The sequence below is a fragment of the Festucalex cinctus genome, chromosome 14 (genome assembly GCF_051991245.1).
Source record: "Festucalex cinctus isolate MCC-2025b chromosome 14, RoL_Fcin_1.0, whole genome shotgun sequence".
NCBI classification, from domain to species: Eukaryota; Metazoa; Chordata; class Actinopteri; order Syngnathiformes; family Syngnathidae; genus Festucalex; species Festucalex cinctus.
The window spans coordinates 2,553,811-2,568,997 of record NC_135424.1 but is presented as its reverse complement, the minus strand read 5'-3'; the positions used below and the strand labels follow the sequence as shown (position 1 = coordinate 2,568,997).

The following is a 15,187-nucleotide window of genomic DNA, read 5'->3' as shown; positions in this document are numbered from 1 at the left end:
CTGATTGGTTGTTTGGACTTCCTGGAACGTTTCTATTGGTCCGCGGGTTGCGAGGGCGAAATTGAAATCGCGTCCAAAAAACGCCTCAGCAGTAGGGACGTTTTCTTCATTCTATGGCGGTTGTGGCACCAAAGTACTTGATTGTTCGATGATGTAAGTATCACAAAACGGCACATGTGTATTATATTGTTTTAAAGCTAAAGAAAATCGCGTTAAACGAAGGGAAACTTCTCGAACGAAACAAGGAAACGAAGGTAAGGTCGAAACAAGATGATGTCTTTGAGGAGAGTTTTTCCCCAAAACCAAATTAGTATTATTTATCCAAGGCTTTATATTACATTATAAATACATAAAAGTATGTAATACTGACATGATGCTGATATAGGGTGGTCGTGGAAAAGCATTTGATTATCCAGTGTTTTTTTTTGGACCGAGTCAATGTACAGTATAGGAATAGGAATTACTGTTTGAATTGGTTTTGGTTATTATTGTTATTATTATTTTGAAAGATGGAGGACCACACATCACAGCACATCACTCCAGAAACACCAGGGAGAGCCTCAGTAAGGAATCCATTCGAAAGTCCAAATGACTACCACCACCTCCATGAGCCCCTGGTTCCCAGTCCATCCACTTTCAAGATATCACAAGCTGTAAGTCACGTCTATTCATCCTACCCACATTTCATTTGAAACACTTTAGCATTGTGTCTGTCTGCATTTCCACAGGCTCCTTCCGGGTTCAATTGGTCCATCGATGATATGGCCGGTCTTCTTCCGGTGCACATAGATCAAGAGGAAATTCAGCGACAGTCATTTTACCTCAGCCAGACCAGGTATTTAAATGAAATGCTGCAATCAAAGTGCATGAAATTCCTCCAAGTAGGGCAACAAGTTGGCTTTACTATCTTCTCCTTTGTGTAATCTCAAGGATAGACTCCGAGATTGAAGAAAAGCGTCAGAATGCTATCGAGCAGGTATGTTGTGATGCAAGACGAGACATTTGATACATTTTTACACCAGTGTTGTGGTGTCATGTTACGTAATTGTCCACAGATGTAAATGTAGTTGTTTGTCTTCATATGCTCTGTGATTGACTGGCGAAGTCAGTTGGATTAAGCCAGCTCACCTGCAACACTAAATGCTGAAAAATTTTGTAGAAGATGGATAAATAACTGCTATGTACAGCCAGTTTGTATAATAAGTAAGTAAAGTACTCTGTATCTGTCCTCATCCAGTTTTTTACCAAGGGAACAATTGTGCCTTCGCCGTGGTCTACGTCAGACACCCGGAGAACCCCTCACGTTTCTAACACAGGTATGCGTCCTCTCCATATTGTTTTCTTGTTCTTGACATTATATGCCTTACAAAGTTTAGTTTTCATCTAAGCATAATATTGTTGTGCATCCTCAGGGTCTCTGTCCCCGATGGCAGAGGAGCAAGAAAAAAAATCAGGTCAGACCTTTTTCATTAGGATAGGAGCTTGTCTTTTCCCGTTCACCGTTAATTAACTGTTTTGAGTTGGTGTTGCAGTTTCTTGCCAGACGTGCCTCTCGTTACCAGTGGCCTTTGATTTGGAGGGACTCCTAGGTAAGCCGATAATAGCGGAAGTCCGGCTTGCTGGTGATTCCACCCGTCGCGTCACGGTGTTCATCTCTTAGGGGAGTTTTACCGCAATGAGGAAGGAGCAAGCGACGGCTCTCAGGAGAGCCTCAGCTCCATCTCTTTAAGGCGCAAACTTTTCCTGGATGGCCAAAGCAGCGGCTCCGACGGCTCAAGTCCGCCCAGCCCAGAGAGACGGCCAGGGACGCAGGGAGAAGATTTTGTGGGACAAGCGGCCATGTTTTCGTCCCCTTTAACCTGCGGTGTGTCCCCGTCAACGCACTCTACCGTGAGTGAAAAACACAAATGACAATGGTACCTTCAGTTACAAGCTCTGTTTTCTATTACTCAGCAAAGTAATCGATGGTGAATTGAGTTACGTGCTTGGTCACGGAACACATGGAACTCGTAAATCAAGGGACTAACTTAAACATTCAATGGTAAAGATACTTATTTTCTACACTCCTTTGCAGGGTCAGTTCTCATCCAGTCCTATCGAGACTGGCTTCCTCCGGGACCGCAGCAGCTTCAGCCCACTCTTCCCTGATAGGTCATCGCCTGCCGGCACAGCCTCTCCCACCTTTTCACCCATCGTTGCACATACCCTGCGCACACCCACAGGCTCAGGTATGATACTGGACTTCATCCAAGGGCCGTCCATCCATTTTCTAGAGCGCTTTCCTCACTTTTGGTTTGCCCTATCTGACCAAGATACTATTGCTTTAAACCACCTCTTCATGTCAGAAGCTGCATCAAAGCCTTCTGTATGCTTTTGCATATATTTAAAAAAAAAAAAAAAAAAAAAGTGAAGGACGAAGTAGTAAAAAACGTGTTTACACGTTTTTGGGTTTGAATGAGTTAATAAACAGTAATCAGGTAAAAAAAATGTTTTTGTTATACACTTTAATGCATTATAAAAATGAGTCAGATTAGTCAATCGATTTACGAATCAATAGATTAATCGATTCTAAAAATATTTGATAGCGCTATATAATATACATTTTCCGTATAAAAATGGAGAGAGAAAAAAGGAAAAAAATATTTAAAATAAACTGAATAATGGTTAGGTGTGCTCCATGTTTTTTTTTTGTTTTTTTTTTATGTTTAAAATATTTTCACCAAAATAATTTGGAAGTGCAAACTAAAGTGACATGACGACTGGAAATAGTGAATGGAAATACTTTGCAACTTTCTAAAAAAAAAAACTAAAATGAATGATGATAATAATAATAATCTGGCCCTAAGTCACAAAAATTCTCCCATGCTGCTCTAAATGTGATGTGTGACGCACGTTTGTTTACGCTCTCCTCCTCAGCTGAGAGAACGCGACCTTGCAGTTTGACGCCCCACGGCATCTCCCTGGCCGCCGGCATCCCTTCCTTCACCCTGAGTCCAGACGTGGAGGGCTGCTCTCCCATCCGCGGCTGTTCTCCGCACCGGCGCCATCCCCGTGTCAATCCCAGGCCTCGATTTCGTTGCTGCAATTCTCCGCCGCTCATCTCCCCGGTCCTCGACCCCAAGCTACCAGACAACCAGGAAGCCGATGAGGACCCGCCGTCCGGACTCCCGATGGAGTCCGGTGGCTCCTCCCCTCCGGCTCGAGACGAGAGCGCTCCTGACGCGGACGGGTTGGGATTCGTGGACAGTGTGAAGATGGAGAGCGAGCAGGAATTGAGGATGGAGGGGAAAATGGAAGAGGAGGAGGATGAGGAGGGAGACAACCGGGGCCTCTCAGGATGTCTGAGCAGCTCACGGATGGGCAATGTGTCGGCCTCGGGAAGCTCTCAAATGTGCGTCTCTCTTTTGGCGGAACGCAGCAGCATGTACTATGATTCCAGTATGCAGGTTTGTATGTTTTATTTTTACTTTTTACTTACTTATTTACCTATATTACATCCCTACTAGGGGTGTAAAAAAAAAAAAATCGATTCGGCGATATATCGCGATACTACATCGCGCGATTCTCGAATCGATTCAATAAAAAAAAAATCGTTTTTTTTTTTTTTTTTTTTTTTTTTTTTTTTTTTTTTTTTTTAAAGAGCTCAGAATTGTTCATTCGGTAGTCTTACCGATTCAACGTCTTATCATCATTGCCTTTTTTTTTTTTTTTTTTTTTTTTTGTGTGTGAATCGATTTTTAATGGAAAAATATTCAACAAAACGTCTGACTTCGGGTTAGGATTCACACCTTGAGCATGGAAGAATGTTATATGAACGGAACATTAAGCCTTAATATTTTATTTTAATGCTGTTCAAACATGAAACAGATTACAACCTCTATAAGACTGAAATTTCAGATCAATAAATCATACATTTTCATATAAATCTTACACTCTACAAGCTTACCAATTAGTATTTTCTAAATTTTAATGAAAAAAAATCGCAACAATCGACTTATAAATTCGTATCGGGATTAATCGGTATCGAATCGAATCGTGACCTGTGAATCGTGATACGAATCGAATCGTCAGGTACTAGGCAATTCACACCCCTAATCCCTACAGTTTTCATCAACTTTGGTAACATAATAGCATTTATATATTGAAAATAATAAAAACAAATGATTAATGTGATTCTTTTATTTACTTAGTTTTACCTCTGATTAAACAAAAATAAGTTTCAGATGTTCTCGTATGTCTTTCTGGACTTGTTTTCGTCGAAGCCGGAACATCACAACTTCTATTTTTGGTTAATCCGATGCACTTAAAATGGCGGCAACTCCCTTGTCAACAGTTTCAATAAAACGTTATTTTACTATTTAATTTTTTACTTCTACTTTTTGGAAAGATGAAAAAAAAAAATTGGCATAACAACAAACCATGCACCTGTTTGTATGGCTTTGTGTAGGTGGACAGCGGGTACCAAACGACCTCGACGGGGGCCGGCAGCCTGATCGACGGCCTCGCCTCGGACTATCACGGCAAAGAGTCTTTCGCCGCCAACCTCGCCGAAGAAAACTCCCACCTCGCCAAGGCCTCAAAAGTAAAGGTACCGCTGGAATGGCTCTCACGTACACTTCTGAAAAATTAACTCTACACACTAATGAATTGTTTTTTTTCCACTTCATACTGAAATGCTTTCATAAAGAGAAACTCGATAGTATTATTCTTTGAACAACCACTTGGTAATATTATTGCATACAACTGAAACGTGTTTTACCATTATGTGTGAGGTCAATCTTTTACGCTCGTCCAAGTCTCCTAAATATAATTTCAAGTCCAGTGCAGGCTACAAAATAATGTCCCTCCCCTTTACTGTTGCTGCATGGCAAATTTTTTAAGCAATCTTTTTTTTTTTGTGTGTGTGTGTGGATTTTCACATTTATGCCATGCACGCAAGTCTGAATTTTACGTTGAGCAACTTCGGTGTGGTGTCACATTGTGGCACAAGCGTTCCGAACAGCACTGAGTCCCACTGGCCGAGATGCAGCATAATTAGAAGAAGAAGAAGAGGCAGAGAAGGTTCTCATCTAATGTAAGTTGCAGTAATTGGAGTATTGTTTTATCCTCCTTTTGTTTGTGTTGCTGCATCATGTTCAAGCAGCAGTTCGAAGGTTCATAATTACTCATTTTCTTTACCCGTCTATTTCGTTAGATGAAATTATATAGTTTGGTTTAAATATACAATGTTTGTCGTCATCAGTTTTTAGTCAACTTCAACTGGGAGGGCCGAGTACACAACTTGAAGTAAGCACACTTTGCCACATTTGGAGAACAGAGAGAATACTTTAATAAGTATTTTAATATGTTTGAAGTCTATGGATGTGGCAAAAGTGTTCAAAAAAAATAAACACTTATGGTCTGTAGCTATATTGGCTTTCGGTTATCATGGAAGGGTAAGTTATTCCTTGCAATCAACTGTCCTTTTAACTGTTGACTTTGTCCTTTTTTTGCAGGCGTGGTATCCTCATCACTGAACTGTTTGACGCCTCAAAAGGGACATGTACTTGCAGCTTTTCTTTTTTTTTTTTTTTTTAATTAATACGGTAGTTCACATGTGTTATTGGAGGCATTATATGAGGTTGTACAACGGGTTATTACACAGCAGTGCTGGCACATCAGTCGTGGGGGGGGCTGCAACTTTATTAGGTGCTGACACAATCATGCGTGGAATATATTTGTACTGTGTTTTAAAAGAAACCTATTACAATGGTTTTGTCTATTTTTTTAAACTAATGTTCAGGTGGCTTTTTTTTTTTTTTTTTTAAAGTGTGCCACTAATGACAATTAATAATGAAAGTATCAAATTATGACTGACTTGCTTGGTCTTTAATGTATTTGTGCTCCTGCATGTCCCCCCCGACTTAAGTCACAAAAATCCTTGCTGAACAATACTTTGTCACTTTACTGAATGCCAACATGACAATCCTCCACATGTTGGTGATTTGCAGTTCTTTCCATGACAGTGAGTGGAATGGAGTTTTACAAGTATATTCATTCTTCATTGGAAACAACATAGCTGTAGTACATGATAGAGCACAAATTGTACTGAAATCCACAATGCTGTTTACGTAGGCATTACAAAACAAAAAAGTTCACTTTTAAAACTAAAAATACATGAGAAAATCCACATATAAAGCCCTTTTGAAATGTAAAAGCCAAAAATGTGTTCATGTGACAGTTTTATTAAAGTGTCCAAAGAATCTCGAGTCCATTTCTTGATGGAACATGGCGGCTCAACGGTCCAGTTTGGGCTTCTTGTTTTGCGTTTCAGCATCTGCGGCGGAAACACTCACACCCGGGATCTAAAGGGAAAAGAGAGAGAAGGCATCAGAAGGTGGCTTTTTTTTTTTCCCCCCCTAGTGGTGGGCAAAGTATTAACCAGTCACCTCAGTTGTTTAAATCTTGCCCACTGAACTCATTTAGTATGCATCGACAAACTATTCACAGCTCTTCACTTTTTCCCCCCATATTGTGGTATGTTACGGGATACAGCCTTATTCTAAAATAGGTCATTAATTTTAATTAACCAATTTTAAAAGGAAAAGCATATAATATATTTTTCCTTGTAGTGTATGGAATAAATATGTTTTCCCCTCAAAATTTTGACTGAAAAAAAATTATTTTAAAATCTAAAGTTTAAAAGCAGTGTTGTCTAGAATTTTGATTGGGGGGGGATTTATTCCATCCACTACAAACAAAAGAAAAAGTGAAGCGAATGCTCTTAAATGTATTTGTATGTGACGTTCACTGACTTACCTTGTGTATGAAATTGGCATTATAAATAAAGCTGCCTTGCCTTTTCATTAAACTGGTTCGTGTATTTATTTAGTGCTTTTTCATTCAAGAACTGGTTTATTGTAAATAACACTGTACAAATATAAACCAAAATATGTATACAGTGCATGTACATTTAAGCACGTGTATTTATTAAATCATTTGTAAATTATAACTTGATTTATATATGCAGCACAGGGGGAAAAAATGGAGACCGCTGCAAAATTATTTTTCTAATTTTTACTCTTTTATAAGTATATTTTATTCTATAAACTATTGATAACTCATAAATTCCAAATAGAACATAACTTTGACCTGGCCTTTCTGTTTTAAAAATTTGCCCCAAATTTGAGTCTGTTCTTACCTCGGGCTCGGTCAGGGCCATGCGTATCTTCTGGTGCTGAATGTTGGAGTCGTCCAGGCTTACGGTGACCTTCACCCGGTCAAATATGCGGAAGGTGTGCCGCTCCACGGTCAGAGACGGACACTGAATACGGAAAGCCGCGGCGGTTAAACAGCAGAACCTCGTAACACGCAGCGCGCCTTTATTACCTCCTCGTCAAATGCGAGGTTAGGGCCACCCTTGTCCTTGCCGTCGAAGAAGACCGTTCCCTCCAGGCCGAACTTGGGGATGAGGACGATGATGGCGTTCTTCCTCACGAAGAGGACGAATCCTTCCTCGCTCAGGATGCCTCTGGTCTTGAAGAACAACTGGAAAGGAAACATTGAATTTTGATATCTGCGTATGACGTAAGCAGGAATTTTCAGTACAGTTGTCTTCTTTCAACCTGCACAACTTATAAGTAGGGATGGAACCTTATTTACTCTTATTTTAACCTATGCACTATATGGGGGGGGTTAAGGTACCTGTAGTCTTATTTGAACGTGTGCAGCTTTTAATGAGTTATAGTAGTTTTATTTTCACTTGTAAGTTGTTGTTTTTTTTGCGGTAGTTTTTAAATTCGAAGGGGATTTACAATTCATATTTCAACTTGAACTGGAACGAATTATTGTTTACCTGTGTGTGGAATGCTACAGACGCCCTCTGAGCATACTGGGACATTTTGTGTCTGTAGTTGAGGTTGTTGCACAGTGTCGACTGTTTGTGTTTGTCCATCAAATCCGGGTAGGTGCTGTCCGCTCCGATGGCCACGGCCAGAAGCCGATGCACGATGATGTCGGCGTACCTGCACACCAGGAGGGTAATAATCGACATTTAGTCGGGAAGCGGTTGAAATATATTTTTTTAATACATACGTACAGCTGATAAAATATCCAATAAGTTTTTCTTATTGTTTTCAATTCAGGTCAGCTCTAGTGCAATCACAAAAGTCTACCGTGCCAGTTTGGAGCAAGTTGTACCTCCTAATGGGCGACGTGAAGTGCGTGTAAATGGACGAGGCGAGACCGTAGTGGTGGAAGTCGCTGTCCATGCCCGAGCAGAAATAGACGGCCTGCATCATGCAGCGAGTGGCCAGGATGCGCAGCAGCGTGTTGAAGTACGAAAAGCCGGCCACTTTGGCCGCTTCCAGCGAGTCGGCCAGCGCCTTGGCCGAATCCGTGCGGAGCAGCACGTCCTAAATCATAAAAACAAGTGTCCAATTCTTGTCATGGAAAATTATTGTCATCTCTATCAGTAATGGTGGGCCAATGAGGACTTAAAAATATAAACTAAATTACTCATCAAAATGAGCATTAGCCTTCATATTGTTGGATTTTAAAGAGTTAGCTAATGAACAGATCGTGACCCACCTTGGACTTTGCTGCCTTCAGGAGCATGTCATAGTTGGAAGGTGGCGGCGGCGGATGCTTCCTGAGCAAGGCGCACTCGGCAAACTCGTCGTGGATCTTTTGGGCGACTGAAATGTTGGCCAGCAACATGAACTCCTCCACCATGGAGTTGGTCTCCCTGATGACCAAGCGATTTGATTACAGGAGGACAACAACAGGTTGAATTGAATCATCTCATTGTACTTGTATAGCAAATCCATCCATCCATTTTCTTAACTGCTTTTCCTCACTAGGGTTGCGGGGGTGCTGGAGCCTATCCCAGCTGGCGTCGGGCAGTAGGCGGGGTACACCCTGAACTGGTTGCCAGCCAATCCATGGGTATAGCAAATCAATTATCCCAATAGAGGCTTTATACTAGGGGTGTCAAAATGAGTGTGTTAATTTAAAGTTCCTTTAAGGCAACTAATTCTTTGAACCCACGATTAATTTACGACCAGTTGCAACGCAGCAGTCACGTCCACGTCAAAATTTAGCAGTAACAAATTTAATAATAATGCATATATTTGTGGAGACTGACCTCAAGTTGTATTTTACAATTTGAAAAAAGTTATTTCATGTCAATATAATATGAAAAGAAAACTCCACTTCCCCCCCCACCCCAAAAAAAAAAAAAAACGGGATTCAACAGAATTCGGTTTTTGGAAGTGCTTACATGAGTTCTTTGGTCTGAAGCTCAATGGGGTCGTGGGTTTCACTGTCCATGTGAAAGCGGACTTCCACGCTGGACAGCGTCAGCGCCCTGAAGGAGGACATGAATATGGAATTCCATTTTTGTCGTTAATTGTGAATGACACTCGGGTAATTCCCGCTTTTCCCGCAGGCCTCTCACCCTTTCTCGATCCTGCGTTTCTTGAGGATCTTGGCGAGCTTGTTGAGGCCGCGCAGACTTTTGGTGACGTTGTCGTTCTTGCCCGTGTCGTCGATCCTCATCTGGGCCTCTGCGTAAGTCAGGGATGCCTGAATTGAAGGAGACAATCAAGAACTGTAAAATTCAGACTACAAGCTAGGACTTCTTTTTTTTTTTTTTTTTGCATTTTCACCCCCAGCTTGAAGCTTATTTACGTATTTGCGTGATCCCATGAGTGTCATGTCGTCTATTCTTAGGTTCTATTTAACTCGGAAAATCATGTTCACTATTCATCAAGGTTTTGATCATCGGTGTGTAAACTGTTCATTGAAGCTGAACTGCACATGCCCATCATGCCCAAAACTAGGAGTTGACTTTCACCTGAAGCCCCCCCGAAAGATTGACTAGATACATTTTTTATTTTGTTTTAAATAAATTATTGCTTTAGAGTTAATACATGCACTTCAAAATCCATCTAAATGCTTAAGTTGTGATTGTTTCAAGTGCCCACCTGCGGTTCTTAATTCATTTGCTACGAAAAACTTATAACTATGTTCTAGTTTAAATGTTTTAAGTGTACCAAAAGACGTAATTATACGTTTTTTGTTTTTAATGCTAAGAGCACACAGAAGGGCTTTGATGCAGCCTCTCTACTGCAGAGAACGGTTGAAGCAATGGTAGTTATTACACAAACGGCCAGCAGGTGGCAGCAGAGTATAAGAGATCAACCAGGGCCATGTTAAAACCAAGCTTGATTTCCCCACAGTTCTAAGCAGATTTGTGAATAAATGATGAAACGTAGCTATATTCTAATACTAATAATACGGCATATGTACCAATGAACTCAAAAGACTATAGCACACATTTGCGTCACATACAACAATACAGACAAGTATGACGCCATGCTTGCGTGCAATATTACATATTTGCATACCTTAGAGTTGATGGCACTTTTCGTGAAGCGCGTTTTCAGAACTTGAGCCTCTTGATTCATCTCCCAGATCGACGAGAAAGACAGCCTTGCAAACAAAAACAAACAAGTCAGTTGGTCCCAACTATTTGGACGGACTGTTGCGGATAAGCGAACCCTCACCTGTCCACGTTGGAGCGTAGCGAGCACAGGTTGGAGCTCAGCAGCTCTGGAACCATGTCGATCCTCTGCGGGACAACAACGTGCTTGTAAATGACACGTTCCCTTATAAAACTACTCAATTTAGCACCGCTTCAGTTCATAAACTTCTCACTTTTCCACAGAGGTAAACCGTCGTGCCTCGGTTGGCGGCCTCTTTGTCCAACGCGTTCCCGGGTCTGATGAAGTGACTGACGTCCGCGATGTGGACTCCCACCTACACGGCAAGCACACCTGGTTAACGCGTACGTGCGCGTGATGTATTACGGGAGTGCACGTACGAGACGTCTACCTCAAAGTTTCCATTTCCCAGCTCTCTACAGTGGAGAGCGTCGTCAATGTCCGTGCATCCGGGAGGATCCACGCTGCACACCGTCAGATGCCGAAGGTCCTCCCTGCCCACCATGTCCTGGATGCACATAAAGACACGTGGGCAAAAGTATTTAGACGCCCTTTTTAATTGTCAACTGTTTTTTGAATCCAATCTTTCATATAGTATCCACCATGTTTATGTAGTCAATCATTTTTTTGGTAGTCTTCCCAAATAGCTGCAAATCTGGACTTAAGTCCTATATTTCCCATAGGTGTCATTTACCTCTGGTTTGATGCTCCACGGCATCGTGGGAAGAAAACTGAGCACAGCCTGCGAGAAGGCCTGATGGGGGACATCGTGCTCCAACAACAGGACTTCCTCTTCGGTTTCTTTCTCCCCTGCCGTGCCCAACGAACGGACAAAGTGACCCTAATGAAAAGGAAACGTCACTTCATCATAACAATTACCATCCGTGAGTTAACTGGAGACGGTTTCCGACCGACTGACGTTTGGATATCTGGAGTCTTTGGGCCAGCCGTCGATGGCCACCATGATCCTCTGGCCCGCCAACGTGGACGCCTGGCGGGTTTCGATGCGGATGCGTGGAATGCAGCGGTCCGCCGGCGTGAAAAGGTGGCGTGTTGACTAAAGGAAATGGAAAAAGAAGACGCCACGACTGTTGTGTTTGACACTGCATTTGAAAGACGAACGAAAACAGGAAGTATTTCAAGTTCAACCTCGTTTTTGCTGAAGATTATTGAATGTCTAATCCACTTCGATCCTGCTTTTTAAACCTACGGCTCTCGGTTTATTTTATAATTTACATCTTTGGGCATGATTGTTGATGTATATTGTGAGATGGTAATTTTGTCAGCTTGGGGGAAGAAGAAAAAATAAAAAAACAATTTCAGGCTTATGTACATCACCCAACCAAAGTTTAACATTACCTCTTTGATTTGGGAGATATTGAGCATGCCACAGAAGGGCCTCCAGTTCCTTTTGATGATCCCCACTATCTTGCCGGTGGGCTTCCGGTCTACATCCCCTTTGCAACTTCCCAGCTGCTCACAAAACAGAGAGACCATCGTCAAGCACGGAAGTAGACGCAAAATTGGATGACCGCCAACGGCAACTCACAGTATCTTCCTCCTCCTCCTCCTCTTCTTCGGCGATGTCGTCTTTGGCCGAGCCCACATCCTGCAGCATGACGGAAGACGGCGCCGCCCATCGACTGCGCGGCAACAGCTGCACGGCGACCACGTCTTGGTGCACGGCTCGGTTGAGGTTCTGAAGGCCCTGGATGAGAACCTGGCCAGATGTGGAAACGTGAGTTCAGCACGGAAACTACACATGAAGGCAACATATTACGGACATTTTATGTCGCACCTTGACTTATGAGTTCAATTTTGTTCTGTGACCAAGCTCATATTCAGTTTTATCCATATTAGAATTAGGCTTGAGCAATTAATCAAATTCAAATAGACATTGTAAAGAATAGCTGAAAAACGGGGCGGGCCGAATAAGGGGTGTATCATTTGCTCCCAATAATGTCTAAATACGTTTTTGGTTTTTTTGGTTTTTAATGTTCTAAGTGTCTCAAAGACGTATTTATACGTTTTTCTCAACTGCAAAGAACGTTTGCAGAAATGGTAATTATTACACAAACGGCCAGCAGGTGGCAGCAGAGTGGGATTGCTTCTGTGAAAATGGCTGGTAATGAATGAGTTAATCACACGTTAAAATAAAAAGATGAGTTAAAGGGACTTTGCTTGAACCTGTAATTAATGCTTAAAAGCTAATTTAAACTTAACAGCTTGGTCATGGAACGAATTAAGTACTAGTGTTTTAATTGCTTAAATGGTGTACCTCCGTGCAGTCTCCCTCGTCTTTTTGGATAAAAACTTTCGCCTCCAGGTAGTTGTCCCTGCTGGCCTTGAAAGTTCCCTGGAGGAAGGAGCCGCTTTTGATGCCAGCCTGGATTTTGGACAGCGGGAGATGCTCGGGGAATAACACCCTACTGCCGGTGATGTCATTCTGAGGTGGGACACAGGCAATTTGCACTGACGCTATAGCAACTAATCATTCTCAACTACTTTTTAATAGCTATATATATATATTTTTTTTTACTTTTATGTGCAACAAAATGGTACATGCTGATAATTCAACCCAAAATGTCTCCTAAAAACAAAGCCAAACATATAACTTAAGGCCAGGAAATAGAAAAAAAAAAAAAAAAAAGAGAGAGAGAGAGAGAGAGAGATCCACAAAATGATTTGCTTACCTTGTCATCATTTGACAACGCCAAACGATCCACAAGCTCAGGGTTCGCTATCAGGCCCTTGACGTACTCCTCAACTAGTGTGTGAATAAATCATGTACCGTATATTTTACCGTAATCTAGGAATTCTGATCGACTTAATCAAAAAGCTTACATTTGTACACGATCAACCCGCTCTCTTGTGCCTTCTGCTTGTTACCGAGGTCATTAGTTAGGAGCACCACCTTGGGGTCATCGGGCTTTGACAGGTGCTCACTGTACCACTTGGCCGCCACACGGATTGCACGGTCGTTCCGGTCGTTGGCGCTCTCACCCGGTTCACGTTCGATGAATGTCTCTCTGCAGGATTCAAAGAAGTAAACCTTAACTCAGTCCCCCCAAAAAAAGAAGCCAAAAGAGACACACGGTGATGCAGTTTGCTACCTGTGGTGCTCATTGGTAAACGTGTAGAAGTGTCGTTCCCCCACGTTGATGAGGTCTTTGAGGCGTTTGTAGACGGGCGCGCTGCGGTGGCGTACTTCCTGGAGTACGGTCTGGAGGATCACCACGTTACAAATCACCTGGTCCTCCAAAACATCGATCTGTGGGATAAACAAAACTGTCGGCATTATAAGGTTATACTAGCAGACTTTTGTGAGACAAAATTATTAAGTTTTGTTGTATTGTTTGGTGTTTAACACAATGTTTAATGCTCGTCTGTTGCAATTGTCAGGTTAATGATCAACTAGGATTAACTAGGATAAAAAAATAAAATAAATAAAAAAATAAAAAGACAACTTGAAGCAACCACGCTTGGCCTCTTATTTGGAGAACTCTGCAAATGAGCCGCTGGAAATATTTACAAACTTGGCCTGCCCTTGTTTGGTTTGCAAGGTCGATTGACAGCATGGTACAACCTCATTATATTTTCCTGTTCTCTTACCTGATGTAACACCACATTGGTGTCTGGGATAATGTAATGCGAAAACGAGCACAAGTTGCTCTCGATGCACGCTTCTCTCTGCAGCACGGTGGACTCTTGGCGGCATTGGTCGCACGCTTCGCTTCCACACCAAATGTCGTCTCGCAGATAATGCTCACGCACTATTTTCATCACCCGGCCCGTCCGCGTCTTCTTAACGAAGGTTTTAGACTTTAACATGATGGCGACGCAGATATTTAAAAATAAGAGTAAAAAATTGAAGCGTTTTCGGCTACCATTGGGCTGAAAGTTTAAAAACTGTACGTCCCATGTGGGGACGTGTACGCTGTTCTGCGTGCCGACTAAAAACAATCCACGGAGCTCTAAAGAGACGTTCCCTATCAAAGTCACTACAGTAACTGCGACTGGTGCTGGTTAATGACATGCACGTATAAACCATAGCATATGAAAGGCAAATTTCGTATGAATAACACACCAGAATATTACACGTTGTATGTGAACAACAAGAGATTTGTACTTTGAGTTATTTTTTTGTCGCCCATCTAAATCGTTCTACCAACAAAGACAAATAAGGTTGGTGGTAACAGGAAGTGTCAATCACACAGCGCCTCTATAGTTTGGAGGTGGTACTGCATTTGTTGTGCTCGTGGTAAAGCACTCGGAATCAACTGTGAACGACTGTGTCGACTAGTACTATTTTTTTTCTCACGACGCCATTAGTACCACTTTTGATATTGAATAAAAGCTCGATTTGAACTAATGAGACGAAAGGCAACCAGCGGTAACTTGTACTGTGCGAAAATTACACCAGGGGGCGCTTTAAGTAACACCTACGCAAATCTATCAACACTCACACTTGTAATCTTGTCAACACTCGATTCTATTTTCACGTTAGCTTGTTTTTTTTTTGTAGCAGATTTTTTTAATGCTTTATTGAACCAACTGTTGAAAACTTACAGTAAATACCATCAAGACGATCAAACCGCAACAATCAAACAAAGAAAAACAAAAAACAAGCATTAAAATGCCAGGGGAATGCAATACTCAAAACAAAACATATTAAGACTGTTTCGTGATGTCTGTGAGCAGCT

General features: G+C 41.9%; 2 protein-coding genes across 3 annotated transcripts; one reads left to right on the top strand and one right to left on the bottom strand.

The window, feature by feature from the left end:
* Positions 1-40: 40 nt before the first annotated feature.
* Positions 41-6,242, top strand: bora (bora aurora kinase A activator). Of its 2 annotated transcripts, none has more exons than XM_077494384.1 (12): positions 41-153; positions 510-653; positions 729-835; positions 931-976; positions 1,238-1,316; positions 1,413-1,454; positions 1,533-1,589; positions 1,661-1,890; positions 2,075-2,228; positions 2,917-3,446; positions 4,448-4,582; positions 5,496-6,242. In XM_077494384.1, the coding sequence occupies exons 2-12, from the start codon at positions 510-512 to the stop codon at positions 5,514-5,516; spliced, it is 1,545 nt and encodes a 514-aa protein (XP_077350510.1). In that variant the 5' UTR covers positions 41-153; the 3' UTR covers positions 5,517-6,242. The 2 variants fall into 2 exon arrangements, with proteins under 2 accessions (XP_077350510.1, XP_077350509.1); XM_077494383.1 differs by having other exon boundaries at positions 4,448-4,588.
* Positions 6,205-14,668, bottom strand: dis3 (DIS3 exosome endoribonuclease and 3'-5' exoribonuclease). The gene is made up of 21 exons (XM_077494380.1): positions 14,097-14,668; positions 13,598-13,755; positions 13,329-13,513; positions 13,178-13,251; positions 12,763-12,930; positions 12,034-12,204; positions 11,844-11,957; positions 11,404-11,541; positions 11,179-11,325; positions 10,876-10,992; positions 10,699-10,800; positions 10,548-10,612; positions 10,389-10,473; positions 9,437-9,564; positions 9,260-9,346; positions 8,569-8,725; positions 8,179-8,393; positions 7,835-8,003; positions 7,369-7,527; positions 7,181-7,303; positions 6,205-6,344 (listed from the first exon to the last, which is right to left on the bottom strand). The coding sequence occupies exons 1-21, from the start codon at positions 14,313-14,315 to the stop codon at positions 6,276-6,278; spliced, it is 2,850 nt and encodes a 949-aa protein (XP_077350506.1). The 5' UTR covers positions 14,316-14,668; the 3' UTR covers positions 6,205-6,275.
* Between the last annotated feature and the right edge of the window lie 519 nt (positions 14,669-15,187).

What these genes read in the sequence shown, in the direction of transcription:
- bora (XM_077494383.1), top strand. Translation starts at nt 510, where the DNA reads ATGGAGGACCACACATCACAGCACATCACTCCAGAAACACCAGGGAGA. An exon ending in CTTTCAAGATATCACAAGCT is followed by an intron (nt 654 to 728) that starts GTAAGTCACGTC and finishes GCATTTCCACAG; the next exon opens with GCTCCTTCCGGGTTCAATTG. An exon ending in GTCAGAATGCTATCGAGCAG is followed by an intron (nt 977 to 1,237) that starts GTATGTTGTGAT and finishes GTCCTCATCCAG; the next exon opens with TTTTTTACCAAGGGAACAAT.
- dis3 (XM_077494380.1), bottom strand. Translation starts at nt 14,315, where the DNA reads ATGTTAAAGTCTAAAACCTTCGTTAAGAAGACGCGGACGGGCCGGGTG. An exon ending in TTTACCAATGAGCACCACAG is followed by an intron (nt 13,514 to 13,597) that starts GTAGCAAACTGC and finishes TGAATCCTGCAG; the next exon opens with AGAGACATTCATCGAACGTG. An exon ending in TGAAGGCAGCAAAGTCCAAG is followed by an intron (nt 8,394 to 8,568) that starts GTGGGTCACGAT and finishes TTTATGATTTAG; the next exon opens with GACGTGCTGCTCCGCACGGA.